Genomic DNA, 21,510 nt, shown 5'->3' with positions numbered 1-21,510 from the left:
TATTTCATTCTCAACGTCTAAGGAGAACAAAATCAAAGAATATTCCCTTTTCTAAAACTGTGACATGATATAAAGTTTCCTCCAAAGAAAAAAAATTGTTTGAATCATCTGTCCTTAAATGAATATTTTTGATGGAATATAGTTTGCATTTAAAACATTTATTTTTATTAAGACCTTAGGCATAAACGGTATTTAACTCTAAAAAAAATGAAAATGTCTTGTTTATCTTAAACAAGAAAATTATTATTGTAAAGAAAGTTGTATCAAATCAAAATGGATAAAATAACCGAAGAATTCTAGAATATACAACAGTACCGGTTCAATTGGGTTACTTAAGCATTAACAGCAGGAGTATTTTAATCTTATTTAAACCACGTCAAGAAATCATCAAACAAGTAGCAGTATGAAATACATGTATAAAGAAAAAAAAACAGTAATTAAGCTCAAAAGTCCATTGAAACAATACATTTTTGGAGCAGAGCAACCACGGACCTCTAAAAACATCAGGAGGGATCAGGTGCCATGGAGGAATAAAGATCCCTTGTCGACCGGTAACACCCGCCGTGTACTCCTTCTCAGGATCGGGCAAATTTGAAAATCCGTAGACAATTCAGTGTGAAAATAAAAACAATTTGTATGAAAAACTTCAGCCAACATTCGATAGATTGTATTTGCTGACAAGATCATTGTATCGACCATAAATTTTGAGAAATATTTACTTTAAACGAGATTGTTAATATCCTTGTATCATCGATTTTTTTGTCGATAGCTTGCTTCGTTTTAGAAAGTGTTCATACGCAGAACATCCTCTCGCGTATCGAATCAATCATAAAACTTTTTACGCAGGTGTTAATGGTATATTGCTACAAATAAGGGAAGTTGACGATAGAAAGGTTTAAGGAGATAGTTGCATTGTTTACAATTTTAAATGTCTATTTTTTATTGAAGAATGACTTCAGTACAATGATTTGAACATACATGAATATTCTAAGGATTCAATGACAACGACATTCTTCATAACATTACATTAAACACCTATGTTTGTCAACAGACTACGAGCTCTGTTATTGTTAGTGTTTACATTTTACCAGGTGTGTTCAATTTGTTTAGTCTGCACACATCACTGAGCACGGACTGACAATACTGATCGTTGATTTTGCTTTCTTGCATTTTTACTCTGAACTTTCTGGATTATAGTTTTCATATGTTTCATTAATTCACAAAATAATTTCTATTTTTCTTACGTATTATGGATAAAGTTTACTTTGTGAAAGTGCAAGGATATATGTATATATCAATCAAACTCGTCCCGAAATTCATAGTTTTAGTAATTTCCACATAAAAGAAGTTTCTAAACACGCTTTTAATATATTCCGGTGTTAAATGCTCTAACAACATATACACATACGTTATAATATCATTTAGAAAATTTGAAAAAAAATTATGAGCTTCAAATATGTGTCCAAGCCCCTTTAAAGTCACCACGTGTGTTATACAGTTTTGTTGTTAGGTACATAAAATACATCACGAAATGATGGATAGGGACTATTTTGTTAGATAAATTTGAATTTGGATAAAATTTCTAAATATGACCTCCAATTTCATGCTGCAAAGATATTTTATATCTGAAACTAGCTATTTGAAGTCAACACTTGTGACATCTATTGCTTTCAAAAGAGCAAAAGAGATAGGGTTTTAATAATACTAATTGAATATATATTTAGTATTACCATTAAAATTCAAACAATCCGGTTAAACTCAGAGTCCTTAAATTTTCTGCAATAATGGTATAGCATATATTTCATAAATATTCTTACAGGATAAAAACTAGCATGGGTTTTCATAGAATGTTTTACCAGGTAAAAGTACAATACTTTAATAGAGAACACAGAGTTTTTACGTGTTTAACAATATATCCTTTCGGTGAAAAATAATTTTACATTTCTCATTTGGGTAAAAAAGATTAATTGGCAAAGATAAATGAACTTTTAATCACAAAGGTCACAATGGATGCAGAAAAAAAATTTGCATGAAAAACATCTCTTCCTGTGAAATTGAAGACCCTTAAAAACAGAGGACATAAAGTCCAGTAAAGACAGGATAGGTTAATATTTATATTTCAAATGTGAAAAGATAAATTAAGATATGCTATTAGTTGTACTTTTCCTGAGGAGTCCTTTTTTTGAAAGAAACATATAATGCAATATTTTATTTCCATGGTCAATTACCGTCTTTTTTAGTTTAAATTGTTGTATTACCTTTGTTAGTTTAAGTGTTTAAAACCCCAGAAAAGATTTTTTTTTCTTCCTGTCACATGCCGGGATCTCAAAGTGAAATAACTTTGTGAATAAACATGTATTTTGATAAACAATACGTGCTTGAGAAATTTTTCCTTTTCGTGATGGCAAATTTTTGATGTTTGGAAATAATTAAAACCTTAAGTATAAAATTATGTAAGAAAAGAAGCCCAAGGGCCTTAACGGTGACCTGGGTATAATACACTATTTAGAAGATCCATAGAGTATAAAATAAACTGATAGATGAAGCTTTGTTCTCCAAAAGTAAGAGAAAAAGGATGATCAGGATCAACAAAATATTAATTAATCTAGTATTCAGACTAACAATTCATAAAGTCAGTTTTAATCTGTACCCCATTTATCACTATCACCATACAGACTATTAACAAAATGTTAATTATATTAGTGCTTCAGTACTATTTTAAACCCATATTTTTACCTCTCATATTGGCATTTAATACTTAAAGGTTATTTTTGTCTCATTTTTATCTATTTTTTTCAAGTCTACCTGATCATTAAAACCATGACAGTTCTTTTTGTATATACAATCAAATTTCTTGCATAATTCTCTTATTCTATTAATTTGTCAAATACATTATTTACAGCGACTAATTTTCAAAGGTGAATGGCAAAGGGGAATAACTTCTCTCAGTAGATTACAAATTAATAGAGCCCTGGCCTGGACCAGAACCAAATGGTCCAGATGTTCAAAAACTGGTAAAAATACCCTTGTTTATTAAAACTTTTACTCTGTTTGCCTCCGATATGCCCAGGAGCAGAGAAGATTTTAAAAGAAATAATGCATTTTCACTACAGATTCAACACATCCAACCCTAAGACAAGAACCCATGACCCAGGGTGTTAAATTTCACAAATTTGGAAGAGATTCCCTATTCATCATAACTATGCACTTACATGTACATGTAGTTGAAGTTGTTCAAAGAATTAAATCATTTTCACTATATTATCAATAGACCCCCCCCCCCCCCCGAGAAACATCAGAACCCCTGACCCTGGACCATAAGTTTTAAAAATTTTGTAAGAAACACTCTTGCTCATCATAACAATGCATTTTGTTTTTCTGCTCAGTACTAACTTAAGGATCACAGAGAATTATTTAATAGAATTAATGCATTTTACTATAATCAATAGAGCCCCACCTTTACACCTGAACATCTGGCCAGGGGCCATGCAACTCACAATTCTGGAAGAGGCACCCTTGCTCATCATTACTATACACTTTGTTCTTTTGCTTTATAACCAGGAGCAGAAAAGAATATTTTTAAAGAAATTCTGCTTTTTCACTTTATTATCTATAGAGCCCCCCGCCCCTTTCACCAAAACCCTTGACCCTTGGGCCATGAATTTCTTAATTTTTGAAGAGGCATCCTTGCTTATTATATCCATGCACTTACTTTATTTAAATAGTACCCAGGAAAAGAGAAGAAGATTTTAAAGAGTTAATGCATTTACCTATAATTTCACTATATGGTCTACATGTATATAGCCCCGCCTTAGCATCAGAACCCCTGAACCTGGGGCCATGAATTTCACAATTTAGGTAGAGAACTCATGTTTATTATGCTTATTACAATAATGACAGCAGTTTGACTGCTTGATGTCCAGGAGTAAAGAAGAGGATTTTTAAAGATTGCATTAATTTTGGTGGTTTTAGCCCCACCCCTAAGGTCCCGTGGGGGCAGATATTATAAAATTCACAATTTCTCTTCTCCTTTACTCAGAGATTCTTTATGCTTAAATTGTTTGGAATTGGTTCAGCAGTTCCAGAGAAGAAGCTGAAAATGAAAATGTTCAAATGTTAACGAACGACGCACAGATAATAGGTCACCTTGTTTATCATTCTTTGTTTGGTTCCTCTATGCACATATATGTTACAAAACTTATGTACATATATGTTATAAAACTTATAAAAGATTTCTATAAAAATGATTTAGTCTCATACATTTACATCTTTAACACTTCATAAATAGAATACTAAAAGGTACAGATAATATAAGTTTTCGTCAATGTAAACTTACCTCCACTTTCATTCAACATGCATTATTGTTTTATAATTCTGTGGTGAATAACTGAAAGATTGGATTTTAACTGAGCAACTAAATATTTAAACTGTTCACCTTAAACATGTTATAATATGCGAAAACCATACCGTAAGCAGAGGAAATTATTATTCCTCCTAAAAATCCAAAAACTACAAAAATCATTTCAAATAAAGTGAAACCGTCGCTGCTTTAGAAAAATAAATTCTACGCTATTTTCATAAGGAAGTTTCCCACAGACATCCGCCATTGAAAAAGGTGCATGTTTGTCATTCAAAGTGTTACTGAAATAGAATCAAAATTACTGTCGGTCATTTCTGTTTAATTGTTCACTTATATAAAAACTTCCTTGACTGATTACCCCCAAACAATTACATGTACCATAATTATTTTGTCACCTGAGTCACATTTGCCAATTGCTATCTATTTTTGGTCGTCGTCCTTCTTCGACCTTTGTCCTTCGATCGTCCATCTTTCGTAAACTTTGCAACATTTTCAGATTCTTCTCTGAAATTGCTAAACCAAATTTACCAAACTTTTGAAATACATGGCCCCTGAAATTATAGCTCTGGCTCCATGGTGGGCTGAAAGTAGTTATAATTGAAAATGCATCATATCTTATAAAATGATATTCTTTTCTCATAGACATCTACCAGACAAACTGTTTGCATGATTTTAGAAAAAAAAAATATTCAACCTAACTAAATTGTGAAATTTCATGACCCCATGGACAATGATTCAGGCCCTATGATAGACTTAGTTGGACATGTATTGAAAAAACATTACGTCTTTAAAAATCTTTAATTACGGATGATTAGCAGCCAGGCAAATATATTCATGATTAAAATAAACCTTTAGCCTTCTACCAAAGTTAGGAAATTCACGTCTCTTGGGTCTAGGTTCTAAGTTGAATAAGTATTGAAAATGCATAACACCATTTAAAATCTTCTTAACTATTGGAAATATAGCAAGCAATCTGTTTGCTAACTATAATGATTGCAAATCCTTTTTACAAAAAATCCTCATTTTATTGCAACAGGCTCGCTTTCCTAACCAGGGATAGGATTGGAGTTTTTTTTATCATATAAATTTAAAGAAAATTTCGTCTTTGAAAATCTTTTCTAAAGGTCATATAGTGTGCAGTCATTCCACGAAAATGGGCCAATTCAGAGTATACAGCATGAAAAAAATAGTTGTTTCAAACAGTCAATTTTTATATCGAAAACAAATAAAATGCTTTAAAGGACATATAACAGTGCACTTGGACAAAAAATATCCTCAAATCTGGTATCGGTAATATTATACAATTTCGACATGTCCCTCAGTAATTCATTAATTAATTTTGAGAAATAAATATCAACAAACGTTTGTTTCAAGATATAATATATTAATTCCAATGTAAAAGTATTTTGTTTCCAAATTACATGTAATAAAACATTTTACACCTTAAAGGATTACAGTTACGGAAGTTAAATTCTTGAGAGAATATTTTTTTTCTCCAATTCATTTTGTTATATCGAAAAAGTAATGGTCTTAATTACATGATTTGTAATTTAAATCGATCACATTAGGTACCATGGTCACCAATATACACTGTACATACGTCACGGTGGTTTTATATATATTTAACCATGTTAAATATTTTCAAGTAAAGATCTTAAAATAAACCATTTCATGACATGAACATTAGTTGTAAATATCAAATAAATGTTATCTGCAGTTCTATAGATGCCAGTTAGAAATCTAAGTTCGTTCTGTTCCGAAAGTACAGTACAGTATATATATATATATATATATATATATAGAGAGAGAGAGAGAGAGAGAGAGAGAGAATACATACCCGTTCCATATCGCATCCTTATCAGCCCGAGACACCAATATCAGCCAGAGGGCCGAAGGCCCGATGGCTAATTTTGGTTGAGGGCTGATACAGGATGTGATGTGGAAAAGGGTATGTTTTATTATATTTATTACATACTTTGTAAAATACAGCACACATCAACATGAGAAAAATACAGATAAATAATCATGCATTGACTACTGACATGTATAGCTTAATATTATATAATATCAAAGAACAGTAATTCAAAATTAAAAGAATGTACACAAAAAAATTGGTGTATTATCACAAGTGCTGTTTTTATGCCCCGGTATCGATATATATTTATAGGAGTATATAGTTTTTGCCCTGTCCGTCCGTCTGTCTGTCTAGCTTTCTGTCTGTCCGCAAAACCTTTAACATTGCTCATAACTTTTGATTGGTTGGAGCTATGGCTTTCATATTTCACATGTGTATTCCTTGTGACAAGACCTTTCTTTGGATACCATCGTATTTGACCTTTTGACATTGACCTTGGAGTTTGACCCAGTTTTACAATTTTTTCCAACTTTAACCTTGGCCATAACGTTTGAACGGTTGGTGCTAGGGCTTTCATACATCACATGTGTAATCCTTGTGACGACAAGACCTTCCTTTCGATACCAACAACTTTGACCCTTTTTACCTTGGAGTTTGACCTACTTTAGAAAAACTTTAACATTGGTCATTTCTTTTGAACAGTTGGTTCTAGGGCTTTCATACTTCACATATGCAATCCTTGTGACAAGACTTTCCTTTGGATACCAACAACTTTGACCCTTTTACCTTGACCTTGGAGTTTGACCTACTTTTGGAAAACTTTTACCTTGGCCATAACTTATGAACAATTGTTGATAGGGCTTTCATTCTTCACTTGTGTATTTCTTGTGAGAAGGCCATCAATTTTGACCTTGACCTTGATGTTTGACTTACTTTTGAAAAACTTTAACTTTTTCCATATCTTTTCAATGGATGCTGCTGGGGCTTTCATATTTCACAGATATATTCCTTGGTGCAAGACCTTACTTTGGGTACCAACATATTTGATTTGCATTTGAGAAAGTTTAACCTTCGCTATCATTTGTGATGTGTTTGTGAAACACTGATGCCCCCGTATGGCAACTTATAGCAAAGGTTAAACTTTCTCAAATGCAAATCAAATACGTTGGTACCCAAAGTAAGGTCTTGTCTCAAGGAATATACCTGTGAAATATGAAAGCCCTAGCAGCAACCATTGAATAGATATGGAAAAGGTTAAAGTTTTTCAAAAGTAAGTCAAACATTAGAGTCAAGGTCAAATGTTCAAAATTAATGGTGCCTAAGGAAAGGACTTCTCACAAGAAATATACAGGTGAAATATGAAAGCTGAAGCATCAATCATTCAAAAGTTATGACCAAGTTTAAAGTTTTTCAAAAGTAGGTCAAACTCCAAGGTCAAGGTCAATGGATTTCAATTGTAGGTATCCAAAGGAAAGTCTTGTCACAAGGAAAAAACATGTTAAATATGAAAGCCCTAGCAACAACTTTTCAAAAGTTGTGTACAGGGTTAATGTTTTCCAAAAGTAGGTCAAAGTCCAAGGTCAAAGTTGTTGGTATCCAAAGGAAGGTCTTGTCACAAGGATTATATATGTTAAGTATGAAAGCCCTAGCACCAACTGTTCAAAAATTATGGCTAAGGTTGAAGTTTTTCAAATGCAAGTCAAAATCCAAGGTCAAGGTCAAAGGGTCAAAGTTGTTGGTATCCAAAGGAAGGTCTTGTCACAAGTATTACATATGTTTAGTATGAAAGCCTTAGCACCAGCCATTCAAAAGTTATGGCCAAGGATAAAGTTTTTCAAAAGTAGGTCAAACTTCAAGGTCAAGGTCAAAGGGTTAAAATTGTTGGTATCCAAAAGGAGGTCTTGTCACAAGAATTACATATGCTAAGTATGAAAGCCTTAGCACCAACTGTTCAAAAGTTATGGCCAATGTTAAAGTTTTTCTAAAGTAGGTCAAACTCCAAGGTCAAGGTCAAAAGGTCAAAGTTGTTGGTATCTAAAGGAAGGTCATGTCACAAGGATTACACATGTGAAGTATGAAAGCCCTAGCACCAACGGTTCAAAAGTTATGGCCAAGGTAAAAGTTGGGAAAAATTTTGCACAACTGGGTCAAACTCCAAGGTCAAGGTCAAATATGGTGGTACCCAAAGAAAGGTCCTGTCACAAGGAATACACATGTGAAATATGAAAGCCATAGCTCTACCTATTCAAAAGTTATGGGCAATGTTAAAGTTTTTGCTGACAAACAGACAAATAGACAGACAGACAGATGAACGGACAGGGCAAAAACTATATACCCCCGAATCTTCGATACTGGGGCATAAAAACCTGTATTTAATACTAAGCATGTAATAAATATATATAATATTTGTTTGGTAACAAAGCAGGCTTATATCCTATGATGCATGTACCTGTCAGTGGTATATGGTTAATACAGGTAATCATAAGCAAAAACTGATAAATAAAAACAGATAAAAAACTTTAGAAAGGCAACAGAAGTTTATTATGTCCATTAAATATTATTTCATTACTATAGTAAGCAAATAAAGTGCTTTCCCAAAACAACCATTTGTTTGAACACAGTATAGTACATATGTATGTTCATCCTGCAGTACGTAAAATAATGTACTTTATTTTGTATTCTGAAAGTTTTATTTACATCATACATGTACACACCCAGGACTTAATAATAATATACAGTAATTATAGGCACATCTATTTTCTCAGTTTATTTGATTGCTTCTTTTAGAATAATTCTTATGTTTAAAAAAATCAAAATGAAGATAAATATACAATTTGGTTAACAGTTTATTTTTTGCAGGTAGTTATCTAGTAATCTATTGTGGAATTTTGCAGGTAAAATTAACACACATAGAATTGCTATATGTCTTTGGTATTTGCAGAATGAATTGATCTAAAAGTAATAAAGAAATGCAAATGAGAAATTTGAATGCTTTCCTTGAAGAAAATACATCATAAGATCAGTGCATGGAATTTCATCACTAGAAATGCATGTAACACACAACATATTCCTGGTATTAAGAAACATGTGTCAGTGTTCAAGATGACGAAGTTCAACTGTAGATATATAATTATGGTATTATAGTTAACTATGTCATAAAAAGGACGGAAGAGGATAACATGTTACTAGCATTTTGTAGACAAAATGACATTAATAGTACATATTCAGCTGCAGCATCAATAGTGACAAAATGTACAATATAACCCAACCCTAGATTTTAACTACAATATCACATTCTAAACATATACATAAACATCTAAACTTGGCACAAAATATGTTTCCTTACAAAAGAAACATTCTAAATATAAATAAATATAATAATCAGCAGAATTTAAATAAATTTTAATATTTTTAATCAAAGTTCACAAAAATGAGATCTTTCAAAATTTTCTAGCATTTTGTTTACATATATAGCAAGAAATTCTAATGTTTACACCTACAAGTAACATCATATCAGTCCCTCTTTTATCCAAAGGATGAAATATTTGCAAATTCATCTGCCTGATAAGAACAGATTGAAACAGTGTGATATGCTTTAATCCTTTCTAAGGTTAACCTAAATGACTTCCTGTTACATCAACAAATCTTTCCACCAGATTCACTTCTTCTGAGCTCTGAGCTAATATCCTTAATTCACAGTGTTAATGGTTTGGTTTCTTGGTTTCCCGGTAATGCAAGTTTAATCTGGCATAAATTTGCTGGTAGACTAACCATTCAGAAGTACTGTTATAAAAGTGGTTCACTTCCGTTCCAATCAACATTTGCCCCAGACCACCTAAGTAAGCAAACAACAGAACATTAAAATAGATAAAGCAAAACAACCGATCAAAAATCATTATTCACATAAAATCTACCAATTGCTGGAATCGGTCAATCTGAATGTAGCTAAATTAATAAATTATTGAACAGATATCTGCATGTGTCATTATAGAAATATTAAATAAAGACTTACTTTGTCCGTATACAGAGTTCCAATGGCGGGACAAGGTCATCCTCTGATTTTTCAGTCTGGTATCCCATGTCAACTGTATCTGTACAAACAGATTAAAACTTAAAACCATTTTATCAATAAATGTAAACTCTTAATCAGCTCTCCTATGCCTGCAAACCAACTTTTAAAGAGGTTGCCAAGATGAGAAAATCAAGAAAGTTTATCGCTCTGTTTCATTTCACTTCTGTTTCATGACCAAAAAAAAAATTTTTTTTGGAAGTTGTAGTACGTAATTTATACAAAATTTTGTTCCCTTATTTGTTATTTTCATACAGTTTTCAATTTTGATTTAAAAAAATGAAAAGGGGAATAACTCTTTCTATTGAAGAATTTTTGTTCGTCTCTATCAATATACAAAGAAAAATTTTGTCAATGGAAAGGGTTATTTTTACTCCCCTCCCCCCCCCCCCCCACCACCAATTTTAGTACAGTCAACAAGGTTATCAAATTTACCTATGGTTAGTTTGATTTCCTCCTGTTGTCTGGCCAGACCGTCATAGTAATATAGGTCAAACCGTCTCTCCGCCTTCCAATCACTGACCAGTTCCTTCTTAATGGAGAAAAGAACACTGAAGTGGCTCTCGCTGCACACAACCCAGATCGGGTATTTTGGAGTTTTGAGGTATGTGCCAACCTAAATATTAAATATAAATTTATGTGAACAGCTCAAAGACAATTTGAAATTTCTGTTAATAAAAAATTTTCAGAACTCTTCTAGGTGCTGAAATATGTTGCACTTAAAATAATGAACTATAAGAATGTATAATACAAGTATATTAATTTTATAATTTGAAAAAATATCTTCATTAGCACTTAAGACTTTTCACATGTAACTGATTCCAAATTTAAATAAATTTTATCTTTTCACCCCTGAAGGTGGAAACTCTACTAACAGAAAAAATGCTGTTCTATTTGCATTTATCAGGGGTGTGCAATTACCATCTCCTGACACCCGGGGCTACCAATTTTAGAGGTCAGGCTATCATAAATCTATACTGCGATAGCCCTTCAGGTTAGTAAATCTAAAACGAAAGTATACGTATATTTACGTCGACTGAATTAATGTATGAATTAACTTTGTTGTAAAATCATAATCTTTAATTCGTTTTAACCTGTATGTATTGTGTGTTGCTATCGCCAGTCGTTTCAGTGACAATTATAGTTGATCAAAATAGGGAGAAGTATCTGACAATAACAAAGCGCAAACCATTATTTGTTTTATTTATTTCAACTTAAATGTTTTTTTAACCTTTTTGTTATACTTATACATGTATTGTTTTCGGTAGTTAATAGGCTAGTGACTGGCAACCTCGGGCTAGTAACTTTGTTACTGCCACTAGCCCAACGGGCTAGTAACTAATTTTTGTAATTGCACACCCCTGTTTATTCTGTGTGGCCTTCAAGACAAATAATCAAGGGAATTCTGTTATACACTATACCTGGCAAGATTTGTAATGTTCAAACAGAGACAGTAGTCCTATATTTGACCTCCCTGTGATCCCTTTAAGGACTGTGACATCACTTCCTGTTCCGGAGTCCAGCTCTATCTTGTCATTGAACACATTAGATGTGGCTTTCCCAGTTAAATATAAATTAACCATATCCTGTGTTAAAAAAAATTGTATTATAAAGAACTCACAAAAAACACAGCTGCCTAGAGGTGGTCCCTACATTGTACCAGTATATAGATGCCCTAGTTTTCATATATAGTACTTACATTTCAAATCTAATAGTTTTACATACTACAAAATGCACTGGATGCAAAAACTTTTAACATTCATATAAACTGGACAATAGTTCCTGTTTCTAGCATTTGTTTGTGAGTTTTATTCACAAGAAAATTACCTGAGTACAATATCCATGGGCCCCCATCAGTTTCCCTGTTGGTTCATCCATGTCTTCCCTCACTCTGTCAAAAAGAATCCAAGTAAATAAAAAATTGTAATCTAGGAATTTTAAGATATCATTTTTTTTTAATAAAAAGGTATTATTAGGGTATGGCCTTGCTTAATGCAGGCTATAATTTATTTTTAATCTTGGTATATGTACCGGTATGTGATATACATTTTACATTTCTATTGCATTATAAATAATACATTGTACATGTAATTACGAATGGGGAAGTTAATACATGTACCCCTATAGCCTTTCCTTTACTCCATATATTTGTATATTCCATTCCATTCTCCCTCTTTTTAATGAAGAAATTCAAATATAACCAAGAACTCCCTCATTCATCCCATCATTTGCTTTTTTGTTCTTCTGTACTCCTTCCATTCCAATACATATTCTTCATATATATACTTATTTGCTGGTTCCCTCATCATCAATATCTATATAACAACTCTTCCATGCACCACCAACACCACATAAATACATGACATACTGACTTACTGGTCAATGTATCGTGAGAAGATGGCGGAGTACAGGGTCAGAATCACACCCCCTTTTCCGTCTGTCATGAAATAATGAACATTTTGTGTCATGAAGCTCAGCAGATCCTCATATGATTTAAAATGGTTCAACATCAGCTGAAAGGAGATAATACTACAATATCAGCTAAAGGAATGTAACACACTAAAAAAATTTAATTTTTAGTCGAAAACCTATTCCACCAGTTTCCTAAGAGAGAATTGAACAATTTTTCATTTGTTTTCAAAGATTTCTATATGTATGATGTATCAAGATCAACAAAATGATATCACAAACAACAAGAGTAAATCAGGTCACTGGACAAGAACTTGTTCAAAAGATTTTGCCCAGAGAGCTCATAGATTCATACTGTTTTGGATTTATGAAAGAGTAGACACAGGCAGCTTTGTATACATGTGTTTGGCAAATGTAACAAAAATTCAGGGAAAGAACATGAAGAAAAAAAGCTGTAGACTTTCACAGAAAATGCTGCCTTCAAAATGGACAAGAAGACCAAGTACTCATTCACTGAAGGAAGAAATCATGTAAAACACAAATTCACAATAATTTATTCTGTTCTATCTATATTAGTTGTTATGAATTGTTTTACTCACAGTCTCAGTCAGATCATCAGCTCTATACTTTGGAGCTCCACCCTGGAACACAGCCTTCCCTGAGCCTCTGAAATTAAAAAAACATAAAATTCATGTATTTAAGTCATATAAAGAAAAAAACAGAAATAAATACAGAATAAAATCAAGTCAAACTCCAGTATCTCTAATACAGTGGGACTGTCATAACAAAAAATCTCAAAAAATCTCAAGATATCTCGTGTTTGAGACATCAAAGCAAAAACTCAACATATGCAGTACTTACCAAAATTCATGAGCTTATGTGGCCTAGATATCTCAAAACATGGCAGCTAGCTAGGATTGTCAAAAAAACCTTCAGATATCTCAGGTTTGAGATTTCAAAGCTAAAACTCAATATGAGTTATTACAGTACTAAGGCAAAAAATTTACGTTTGTTTCCTGCAACATTCCCTAAAGATTGAGAATTGGTTGGTACTTGGTAGGGAATTTTTTATTTTATACATGTATAATTTTGTTGGGTAATGTAGGATCTCATACATGGGACATCCAACATAACTGTATAGCAGCACATGTCACAAACAAACTAAAGAGTCATGGAAAAATCACTAGATGACATGATAATAATTATGTATTAGCTTTCATAAATGAATGGCTGACTCAGTTGACAATTAACATTATTGGTAAAAATTGCATCAGCTGATTGATTGTTGGTATTATTTAATCTCAGATTTGCCAAAAAAAAAAAATTCCACACAAATGTAATTTCAATGGGTCAGCTACAGGAAATAAACATATTTATTTTAGGCCTAATCAAACTTCATGAGCTTACATGGCCAAAACAGCTGTCTTTTGCTCTCCTGCTCTCCAAAATATTTTGGACAGAGCTGTAGCTAGGGCTAGACTTCTCTCTTCATGTGTTGGATCTCCACTAGAAGAAGAAATGGATGATTATTTTACATGTCCAACAGAATAATTCTTTTTTGTGTACGTTATTTTACATCAAATTATCTTTTACAGTAAGAATCTTACGAGTGGATTAAATTTTATATTCATAGTCTGGTACTTAACAATCATCGTTGTGAGCCTTCACAGTCTTTTTTGAGTTCTATTTTTATTGAAATAATGTTTCAAGTGGTACTTTATATTAAATTTCAATCTTAAAAGTGATATACTATTTTACAGCAACTATCTTAGTGTGGTATTCTACACATACATTTCACTTGAATAATATCTGACACTTACAATCTTTTGAGTGGTATTTGACACTTACAATCTTTTGAGTGGTATCTGACACTTACAATCTTTTGAGTGGTATTTTACACTTACAATCTTTTACACTTACAATCTTTTGAGTGGTATCTGACACTTACAATCTTTTGAGTGGTATTTTACACTTACAATCTTTTGAGGTTATCTGACACTTACAATCTTTTGAGTGGTATTTGACACTTACAATCTTTTGAGTGGTATTTTACACTTACAATCTTTTGAGTGGTATCTGACACTTACAATCTTTTGAGTGGTATTTTACAATCACCAAACAGTAATTCTTGTAGAACACAGGCCTGGATGGCAGCCAAAACTCCACATGGTCCTCCCTACAAAGAGAAGTACTTTACAACTAAACAATGCATGCAAAAATAAAATCACTCTCATACAAAAAATAGTCATAATTAAGGGTGTAATACATGTACTTTTTGCTTCCTCAGAGCTTTTGTGAAGTTGTAAAATCAATCTAATTTTTAGCAGCCCCAATTCGTAGTCACAATCTTAAAAGATCTTATGAGGTCTAAAATCACTTGAGGATTAATTAATACTCAATTTAGTAATAAACAATTTCTTTCCCTACATTGTAACATTTTCACAGATAAGAAAAGCCTTAAGGAAAATGATTTAAACTTAATGTAGTAACAGTATTTTAAAATCCAGTAGAATCATGGTAATGACGTGCATTTAGAGGACGTTATAATGGGAAAAAAATGTGCTTTTCCATATTTTGTTCTTTTTTTTAGACATCTCTGGATGATCACTATTAATTCATTTGATTAAAATATTTATTATTATAAATACACATAGCACTGTAGAATCCTTATCTAATATCTGAGTCTGACCTTTCTTTGAACAATTCCATACTGAAGCTTTGGAAGGTCACAGAACACGAGGCCTTGATATTTCCACTCATCATTAAAACACTGATTTGCTGATCCAAATATCAATGACTTTAGGTTCTGAAAAAAAGACACAACAGTTACTGTATCACAATCAAACTTCAAATCAAAAAATTGTTACAAATTCTAAAAAATAAATAAATCTTTTAATTGCTATGAAGGTTCCAAAACTTTTAAGGTATATTTAATGGTGATGCAATTAGAATTCAAAATGAAATTATTTTATGGTCGATAGTAGACAACTTTGTAGCATACATCAATGCATCCTCGATAAAGTTTACATGTCACATATGAAGATATTGTAACCCAATATCTTCAAAACATACACAGCTTTAGTATATAGACATAAAAGAAAATCTCAACCACTTGAAAGCTAAGAGCAAATCAAAACCAATTTTGTTCAAAGGATGTTTCATTCTATATAATTAATATATACATAGGTCTGTAGGCGCATCACACATGCAAATTTTGAACTACATGTACATGTAAAAGAACTACTTGATGAATATTCATGTTAAATGATGATGGACACAAGGATACTGAAGGTATACATATTTACTTACTATTGCTGTCTGTAGTGTGATGGGACGAGCATCTATCAAGTTCTGAACTGTGCGACCTACAGAGAGCTTTGGACCAAGGTCAAGGTCAGCTAGATCTGAGTCAAGGTCATCACAATCACCAAATTCTACATCCCCGACTTTTGTAGAGGCTTTTGATGACAGAGAATTGCTGGAAGATGATCTGGTGAGAGAAAATTAAATAAATTCACAATCATATAAATTTTAAATGTAAAATAAGATTACTTAAAGTAAAACAATGTCCCAGTCAGAAAAAAGAACTGCATGTGACCTCTATTCGACCTGTCAAATATACATGTAAGTCTAGACCTCAATCTAAAATAGACGAAAAAACATGATCAAAGAAAGATCAAGAACATTCAATCTCTATGGCTAGCTCTATTAAATGTGGTAATATGGTAATGTTTAGTTTGTTATCCATGAACTTTCAGAAAGATTTTCAGAGGACGGTCCGACCTGAGCATAGTTGAAATCTTTTTTCTTTCTCTCTCTTTTTGGATAAGAGCTTGATTGAAAGGATGTTCAAGTGCATGAACATGAAATTAAAGTTATTAATTTATTCTGTTTTTTAATAAGATGTTCCTGTATTTATCTCCAGTCCCATAAAAAATTTAACTATCCTACACTATAGTTTCTCTTTATGTACTCTCTCCCTTTTAAACATGTTTAATGGCCTAAATCTTCTTTAAAAGACACTTTGTAACACAAGTCTGTGGAAATAACATATAAACTCTGATTATCATGATTTTACTCACTTTTCTAACCGTTGACTCCCCCTTGTTGGGGGTCTGTTGCCGATACTGGATTTATCTACACTGTAATCACCAGGTAAATCTTCCTCCACTGACAGCTGACGTCTCCCGGACGCAGATTTCTGTTTTGTTGATTTTGTTTCCTTGACGTCCAACACATCCTGTATGGAAGACTTCCTGTCACGCCCAATCCCACTTCCTGTTCCCTGACTCACACCAAGACCAGAAAGTCTGTCCTCATTTAGTGAGGTCCGCCTGGGTTCAGAGGTCGTTTCTGTGGGGTCCAGGAGAATTTTGCGAGACCCTGAGGTCAAAGGTCGAGGTTTGTTTAGTTTCCTGTTCCTTCCTGAGTCCTGTTAATGAAAAAAATTACATGCTGTTTTAGAGAGGATCATGAACATTTCTATCTATTGACAACATCCTGAAAAAAAATTACTCCAAAGTTATTCAAAATATCACAATAAGTCAATAAAATGATCTTTTGGATGTATAAAAAACAATTTGGATATATATAATTTAAAATTCTACAGCTAAAATGTCTAAATCTTTTAAATTTTTGTGAATTTCATGATAAAATAAATATATGTTATCAAATGTCTCCTTCTGCATCCAAATCAAGTGTTAAATAGTCACAATATTATTAAGTAATATCACTGTTGTCTGATCTGTCTAACTGACCTCTAAGTTGCTGGTGATTGGTCCAGATAGCCCCTTTCTCTTGGCACTAACAGGTCTGGCCTGGAGCCTCTGTGGGGTAGGCAGATAATCATTGGTGTCCTCTTTGTCCATCAGCCCTGCCTTCCCTGCCCCTAGAACTGTCTCCCCCTCAACATCATCATCAATAATCAGGTCCTGGCTCCCATTACGAACACCTACATTTGTACATTCAAAAAATTCTTTATAAAAAATGAAAAATGAATCTGAATTTGAAAAAAAGTAGTGCATGATTCATTTCCATTTATTGCACTGTTAGAAATCAGTTCTGTTTTAACACTCATAAATTATGACTTCAAATTTATCATGGCACAGCTAGAGTACAATTATTTTCAAATTCTTACTAGATGTAAGAGAAATTGTATTTTCCATTTTATCCTTAGCTGTGTGCTCAATTAGAATCTTTTACAATTAACAAAAAATTCTGACTCTGATTTTTAACCATTCTCACAAATTTAACAGTTCTTTTGTGTTTACTAAATATAGTTGAACTTTGGTATCTCAAACAACAAGTCAAATACCAAGGATATGTTGAAGAGAGCCTCTATCATGAACAACTACATGTAGCTATCTCAATTTCAATATCTCAAAGACTCATATATCTTAGTTTTCACCAATCCCACTGAGCTTGAAGTGATGTGTGTTTATACATCATAAGTTAGATGGACAGCCAGTATTACTTACTTGACTTCGACTTTGCAGAGCTGTATCCAGAGGAAGTAGGTCTATCAGCAGCAGGACTAATTAAGTCGTTAGGATCACTGTTCCGTGATGACTGAGAGGAAGACACTGGTCGTGAGTCCTGTGATGATGACATCATTGGCACGTCACTTGGTTTTGTCATCTCCAGAAAGTATTGGGTTATTATTTCTAACATTGTTCTTAAAGGCTCCAACATTTCCTGTGAAAAAATATATTGAGTTTACAATAAACATGGAAGTCCTGAGTTTTGAATTTATACAGTTGAAGTTAGCAATATCACATTTCGAACACTGATATTTTATTACCACTTATGTCCCAAGCACTTCTTCCTTATGTGCAGTCAAACCTTGTTATCTAAAACTCAATGGGACCAAGAAAATACTTCAAGATATCAGAGGATTTGAGATATTGGAGGTAAAATACTTAAGAAATAAGCTCTCAGGACTTCAAAATCACTTTGAAATATCCATGGTATTTGAGATATCCATGTTTGAGATTGGGAAGTTCAACTGTATTTAAACCTCAATATCTTGAATCCTCAGATATCCTGTTCAATGTATTTTTTCCCTAGCAACATCGAGTTTTGAGATATCGAAATTTGATTGCATGAGAATTTTTTTTAAATTATAAATTGAACAAGGACATTGAACAAAAAAGGCTGGCTAATAAACAACCTTGTTTTTCTTCATCAGCTTCTCAATATGAAGTTCTTTCATCAGCAGTTGTCTGTTACTTATGGAATTATTTCCCCTTGGCATTTCTTGGTCCAGCATTTGTAGTGTACACTTCAGACCCTATAGATTAAGATAAAATTAACAAGTAATAAATATATTTACAGCATGTCACCAATGAAAAATATTGATAAGTGACCCTCTGTATATTCTATACCTTTCAAATCCTCTCAAACATTCCTGCTTAAGCATTAGTATGATATTTTAAAAGATGGAAATCCTGGAAATCCAGGAATTCAAGTGGACTTTACACATTAGACTAAATCTGTATAATGAAAGATGGAACTAAATGTAGCTTGTTACGGATTCATATATTGCTGCATTATATTTACATTTAATTTATCTAATCATGTAATATCTATCATTTCTTATAAAGTGTGTTGAATTCTTCAGCATACAAGAACACTAACAGGTAGGTCAAGATTATATTAAGAAATTATTGTTGTTTTGAAATCATGCACAAAAACTGAATGCTCTGGAAGTGCAACTTCACAATGGAATCAGATCTCAATCTAAACTTGAACAGGAAAAGTTAAATTGCTCTCTCAATTAAGCTCTACAAATATTGTGTATTGTGTTCAAACAGGTATCATTTATTCAAATTTGCTATTACATTGTACATGTAGCTTTTTCAATTTACCTTTTAATTTATTAATTTAAACATAACAGGTATTGAATTGCAAATTTTGCTGATGCATCTTCTTATCATAACACAGACGGCTTTGGAGACATATTTTCTTATAATGCATTTTTCAGTGTGTCAGTATAGTTGTCCAATTGTTATGACAAAGACCATAAAAAATAAGAATTAAATTCTTCAGTATTGCAAAAGTTTAAGCTTTAATTTCCTTCCATTTTTTATAATATTTTAAACAAATAACTTACATAAAAAATATTTACTCAATCTCTGTGCCTTAAGTCATTCTATTTTTTGCAACCAAACTATTGAAATCACAACATTCTCAGGGTATGTTGTGATTTCAGTTGTGAAAAATGATATCCTTCGATATGCCTCTTCTCTAGCCACACTCTCATTTTTTTCCCTTTTTTTCGGAGGGGGGGGGGTGTCTTTTAAACAGTTTCGATCTTTGACAAAATATACTACTTTTAAAAGGCGTTCAATTTGTTTTTAACATAACATTGTGCCTGTCATGGATGTCAACCATTAAACAGAGGAAATTCTGGTTAATGTAACAACCGTAAAACTTTCTCCTGTCAATATTGAGTGCACAAGTAATAAGTAAATGGGAAGTACAGCCTAAGATAACATATTATACTATACGATTTACTTTCAATAAGAAAATAAACTAAAGAAATAAATAAAGTGTTAAATGCCAATGTAAACAATTGACCGAATTATCTCGAAATGTCTTCACAATGCGTTACCTTTCTGCTTAAAAATTCTCGAACAAGAGACGCTGCAACAGCTTCTGTGTATGAAGGATCCATCTTAAGGCCTCGCACTTTAATGCACAGGACTGTAATCTCCTAAATCGACAAAAGTTTTTAATTTTACGCGATAATGTTCGCCATATTTAAACATTCCAAAGTAGCAACAGGTTCTCGCGAGATTTCGAAATTTTGGGCACCAACTGAATTCGTTCCCATGAAATTCGGATGATGGATTCTATGGTTCTATTACTAATATTTGCCTACTCTATTAATGAATATACTTCCTGATTGGTTAGAAAGATTAATATGTTGACGGTGCGACCGTTGGGGCGAGCGCATTGTTCACTTCATTTTAAGATCCGCCTCTTCAAACCGCACGAGACATTTGGAACGTCTATACTGTGACGTCACATGACGTATGTTAGCTGCATTTCCATAAACAAAGTTTAAAAAGTGCACATATTTTAACAAAGAACGTTTAATCTACTATCTGCATGCAATATCCATTAAATTAAGGTGAGTTTATTTTTTGTGAAATTTTAGTTGTTGTTACCGCGTGAATGAAGTTAGCAGCGAGAACAAGAAGCGATGCATTGTGGGTCAGAATTACTGCGGAAAAAAATTCTATTGAATGAATGTGCAGAAGTCCGAATTTTCTCTTCGCCCAGGCGTTGTCGTTAGAGCTCGCAGTGACGAGCGGCGCTTCGCGCCGCTCGCTGCGCTCGCTATAATTGCAAATAATGAGGTATTTTGTGTAGTACTAAATAAAATAGATTTACTTTTTGAAAACAAGCCATGTACATGTACAGGACAGGTCCCCCCATCCACAGTGTTTTTTTATGGGGGGGGGGGGGAGGATCTGAATTTTTTTTTATTTCTTATCTGTGATAATTTTTTTATACGTTTTATCCAGGGACCCTAGGAATTCAATTTTCTACAGCTTGAAATATTTTTACGAAATTCAGTTACTTTTATTTTGGAAATTTTGTAAGCTAAAATTTACCCTCCCCCTTTAAATTCAAATTTAAAGACATCAGATAGGATTGATCCTGATGCAAATCTGTATGAAATGTGAAGATAACGATCAAACAGTAATCACGCTGAAGAACCAATGAACAAATAAAATGCAAATTGTGAGAAGGTTGGATCAGGTACCATGGAGGAGTACAATGTAAACATCGTCTGCCGACCGCGGTCAC

At 32.8% G+C, this 21,510-nt stretch overlaps 1 protein-coding gene across 1 annotated transcript; it reads right to left on the bottom strand.

Moving 5' to 3' along the window:
- Positions 1–9,387: 9,387 nt before the first annotated feature.
- On the bottom strand, positions 9,388–20,414 carry LOC133188994 (probable ubiquitin carboxyl-terminal hydrolase MINDY-4). The gene is made up of 16 exons (XM_061324449.1): positions 20,306–20,414; positions 18,863–18,982; positions 18,171–18,387; positions 17,451–17,644; positions 16,776–17,125; positions 16,003–16,183; positions 15,383–15,499; positions 14,781–14,869; positions 14,101–14,199; positions 13,293–13,359; positions 12,661–12,797; positions 12,112–12,175; positions 11,706–11,870; positions 10,720–10,900; positions 10,228–10,306; positions 9,388–10,050 (listed from the first exon to the last, which is right to left on the bottom strand). Exons 1-16 carry the CDS (start codon positions 20,366–20,368, stop codon positions 10,002–10,004), a joined length of 2,172 nt encoding a protein of 723 aa, XP_061180433.1. The 5' UTR covers positions 20,369–20,414; the 3' UTR covers positions 9,388–10,001.
- Between the last annotated feature and the right edge of the window lie 1,096 nt (positions 20,415–21,510).

Source organism: Saccostrea echinata, unplaced genomic scaffold, assembly GCF_033153115.1.
Source record: "Saccostrea echinata isolate AGI-Se365-2 ecotype Australia unplaced genomic scaffold, CSIRO_AGI_Sech_v1 ptg000016l, whole genome shotgun sequence".
In the NCBI taxonomy this organism is placed as follows: domain Eukaryota; kingdom Metazoa; phylum Mollusca; class Bivalvia; order Ostreida; family Ostreidae; genus Saccostrea; species Saccostrea echinata.
This window is presented reverse-complemented; position numbering and strand designations above follow the sequence as displayed.

Coding starts and splice junctions, on each gene's coding strand:
- LOC133188994 (XM_061324449.1), bottom strand. CDS start 20,368: ATGGATCCTTCATACACAGAAGCTGTTGCAGCGTCTCTTGTTCGAGAA. Junction 13,360..14,100: donor AAGACAGCTGTTTTGGCCAT/GTAAGCTCATGA, acceptor TTTTAATTTCAG/AGGCTCAGGGAAGGCTGTGT. Junction 10,901..11,705: donor AACATTACAAATCTTGCCAG/GTATAGTGTATA, acceptor TTTAATATTTAG/GTTGGCACATACCTCAAAAC.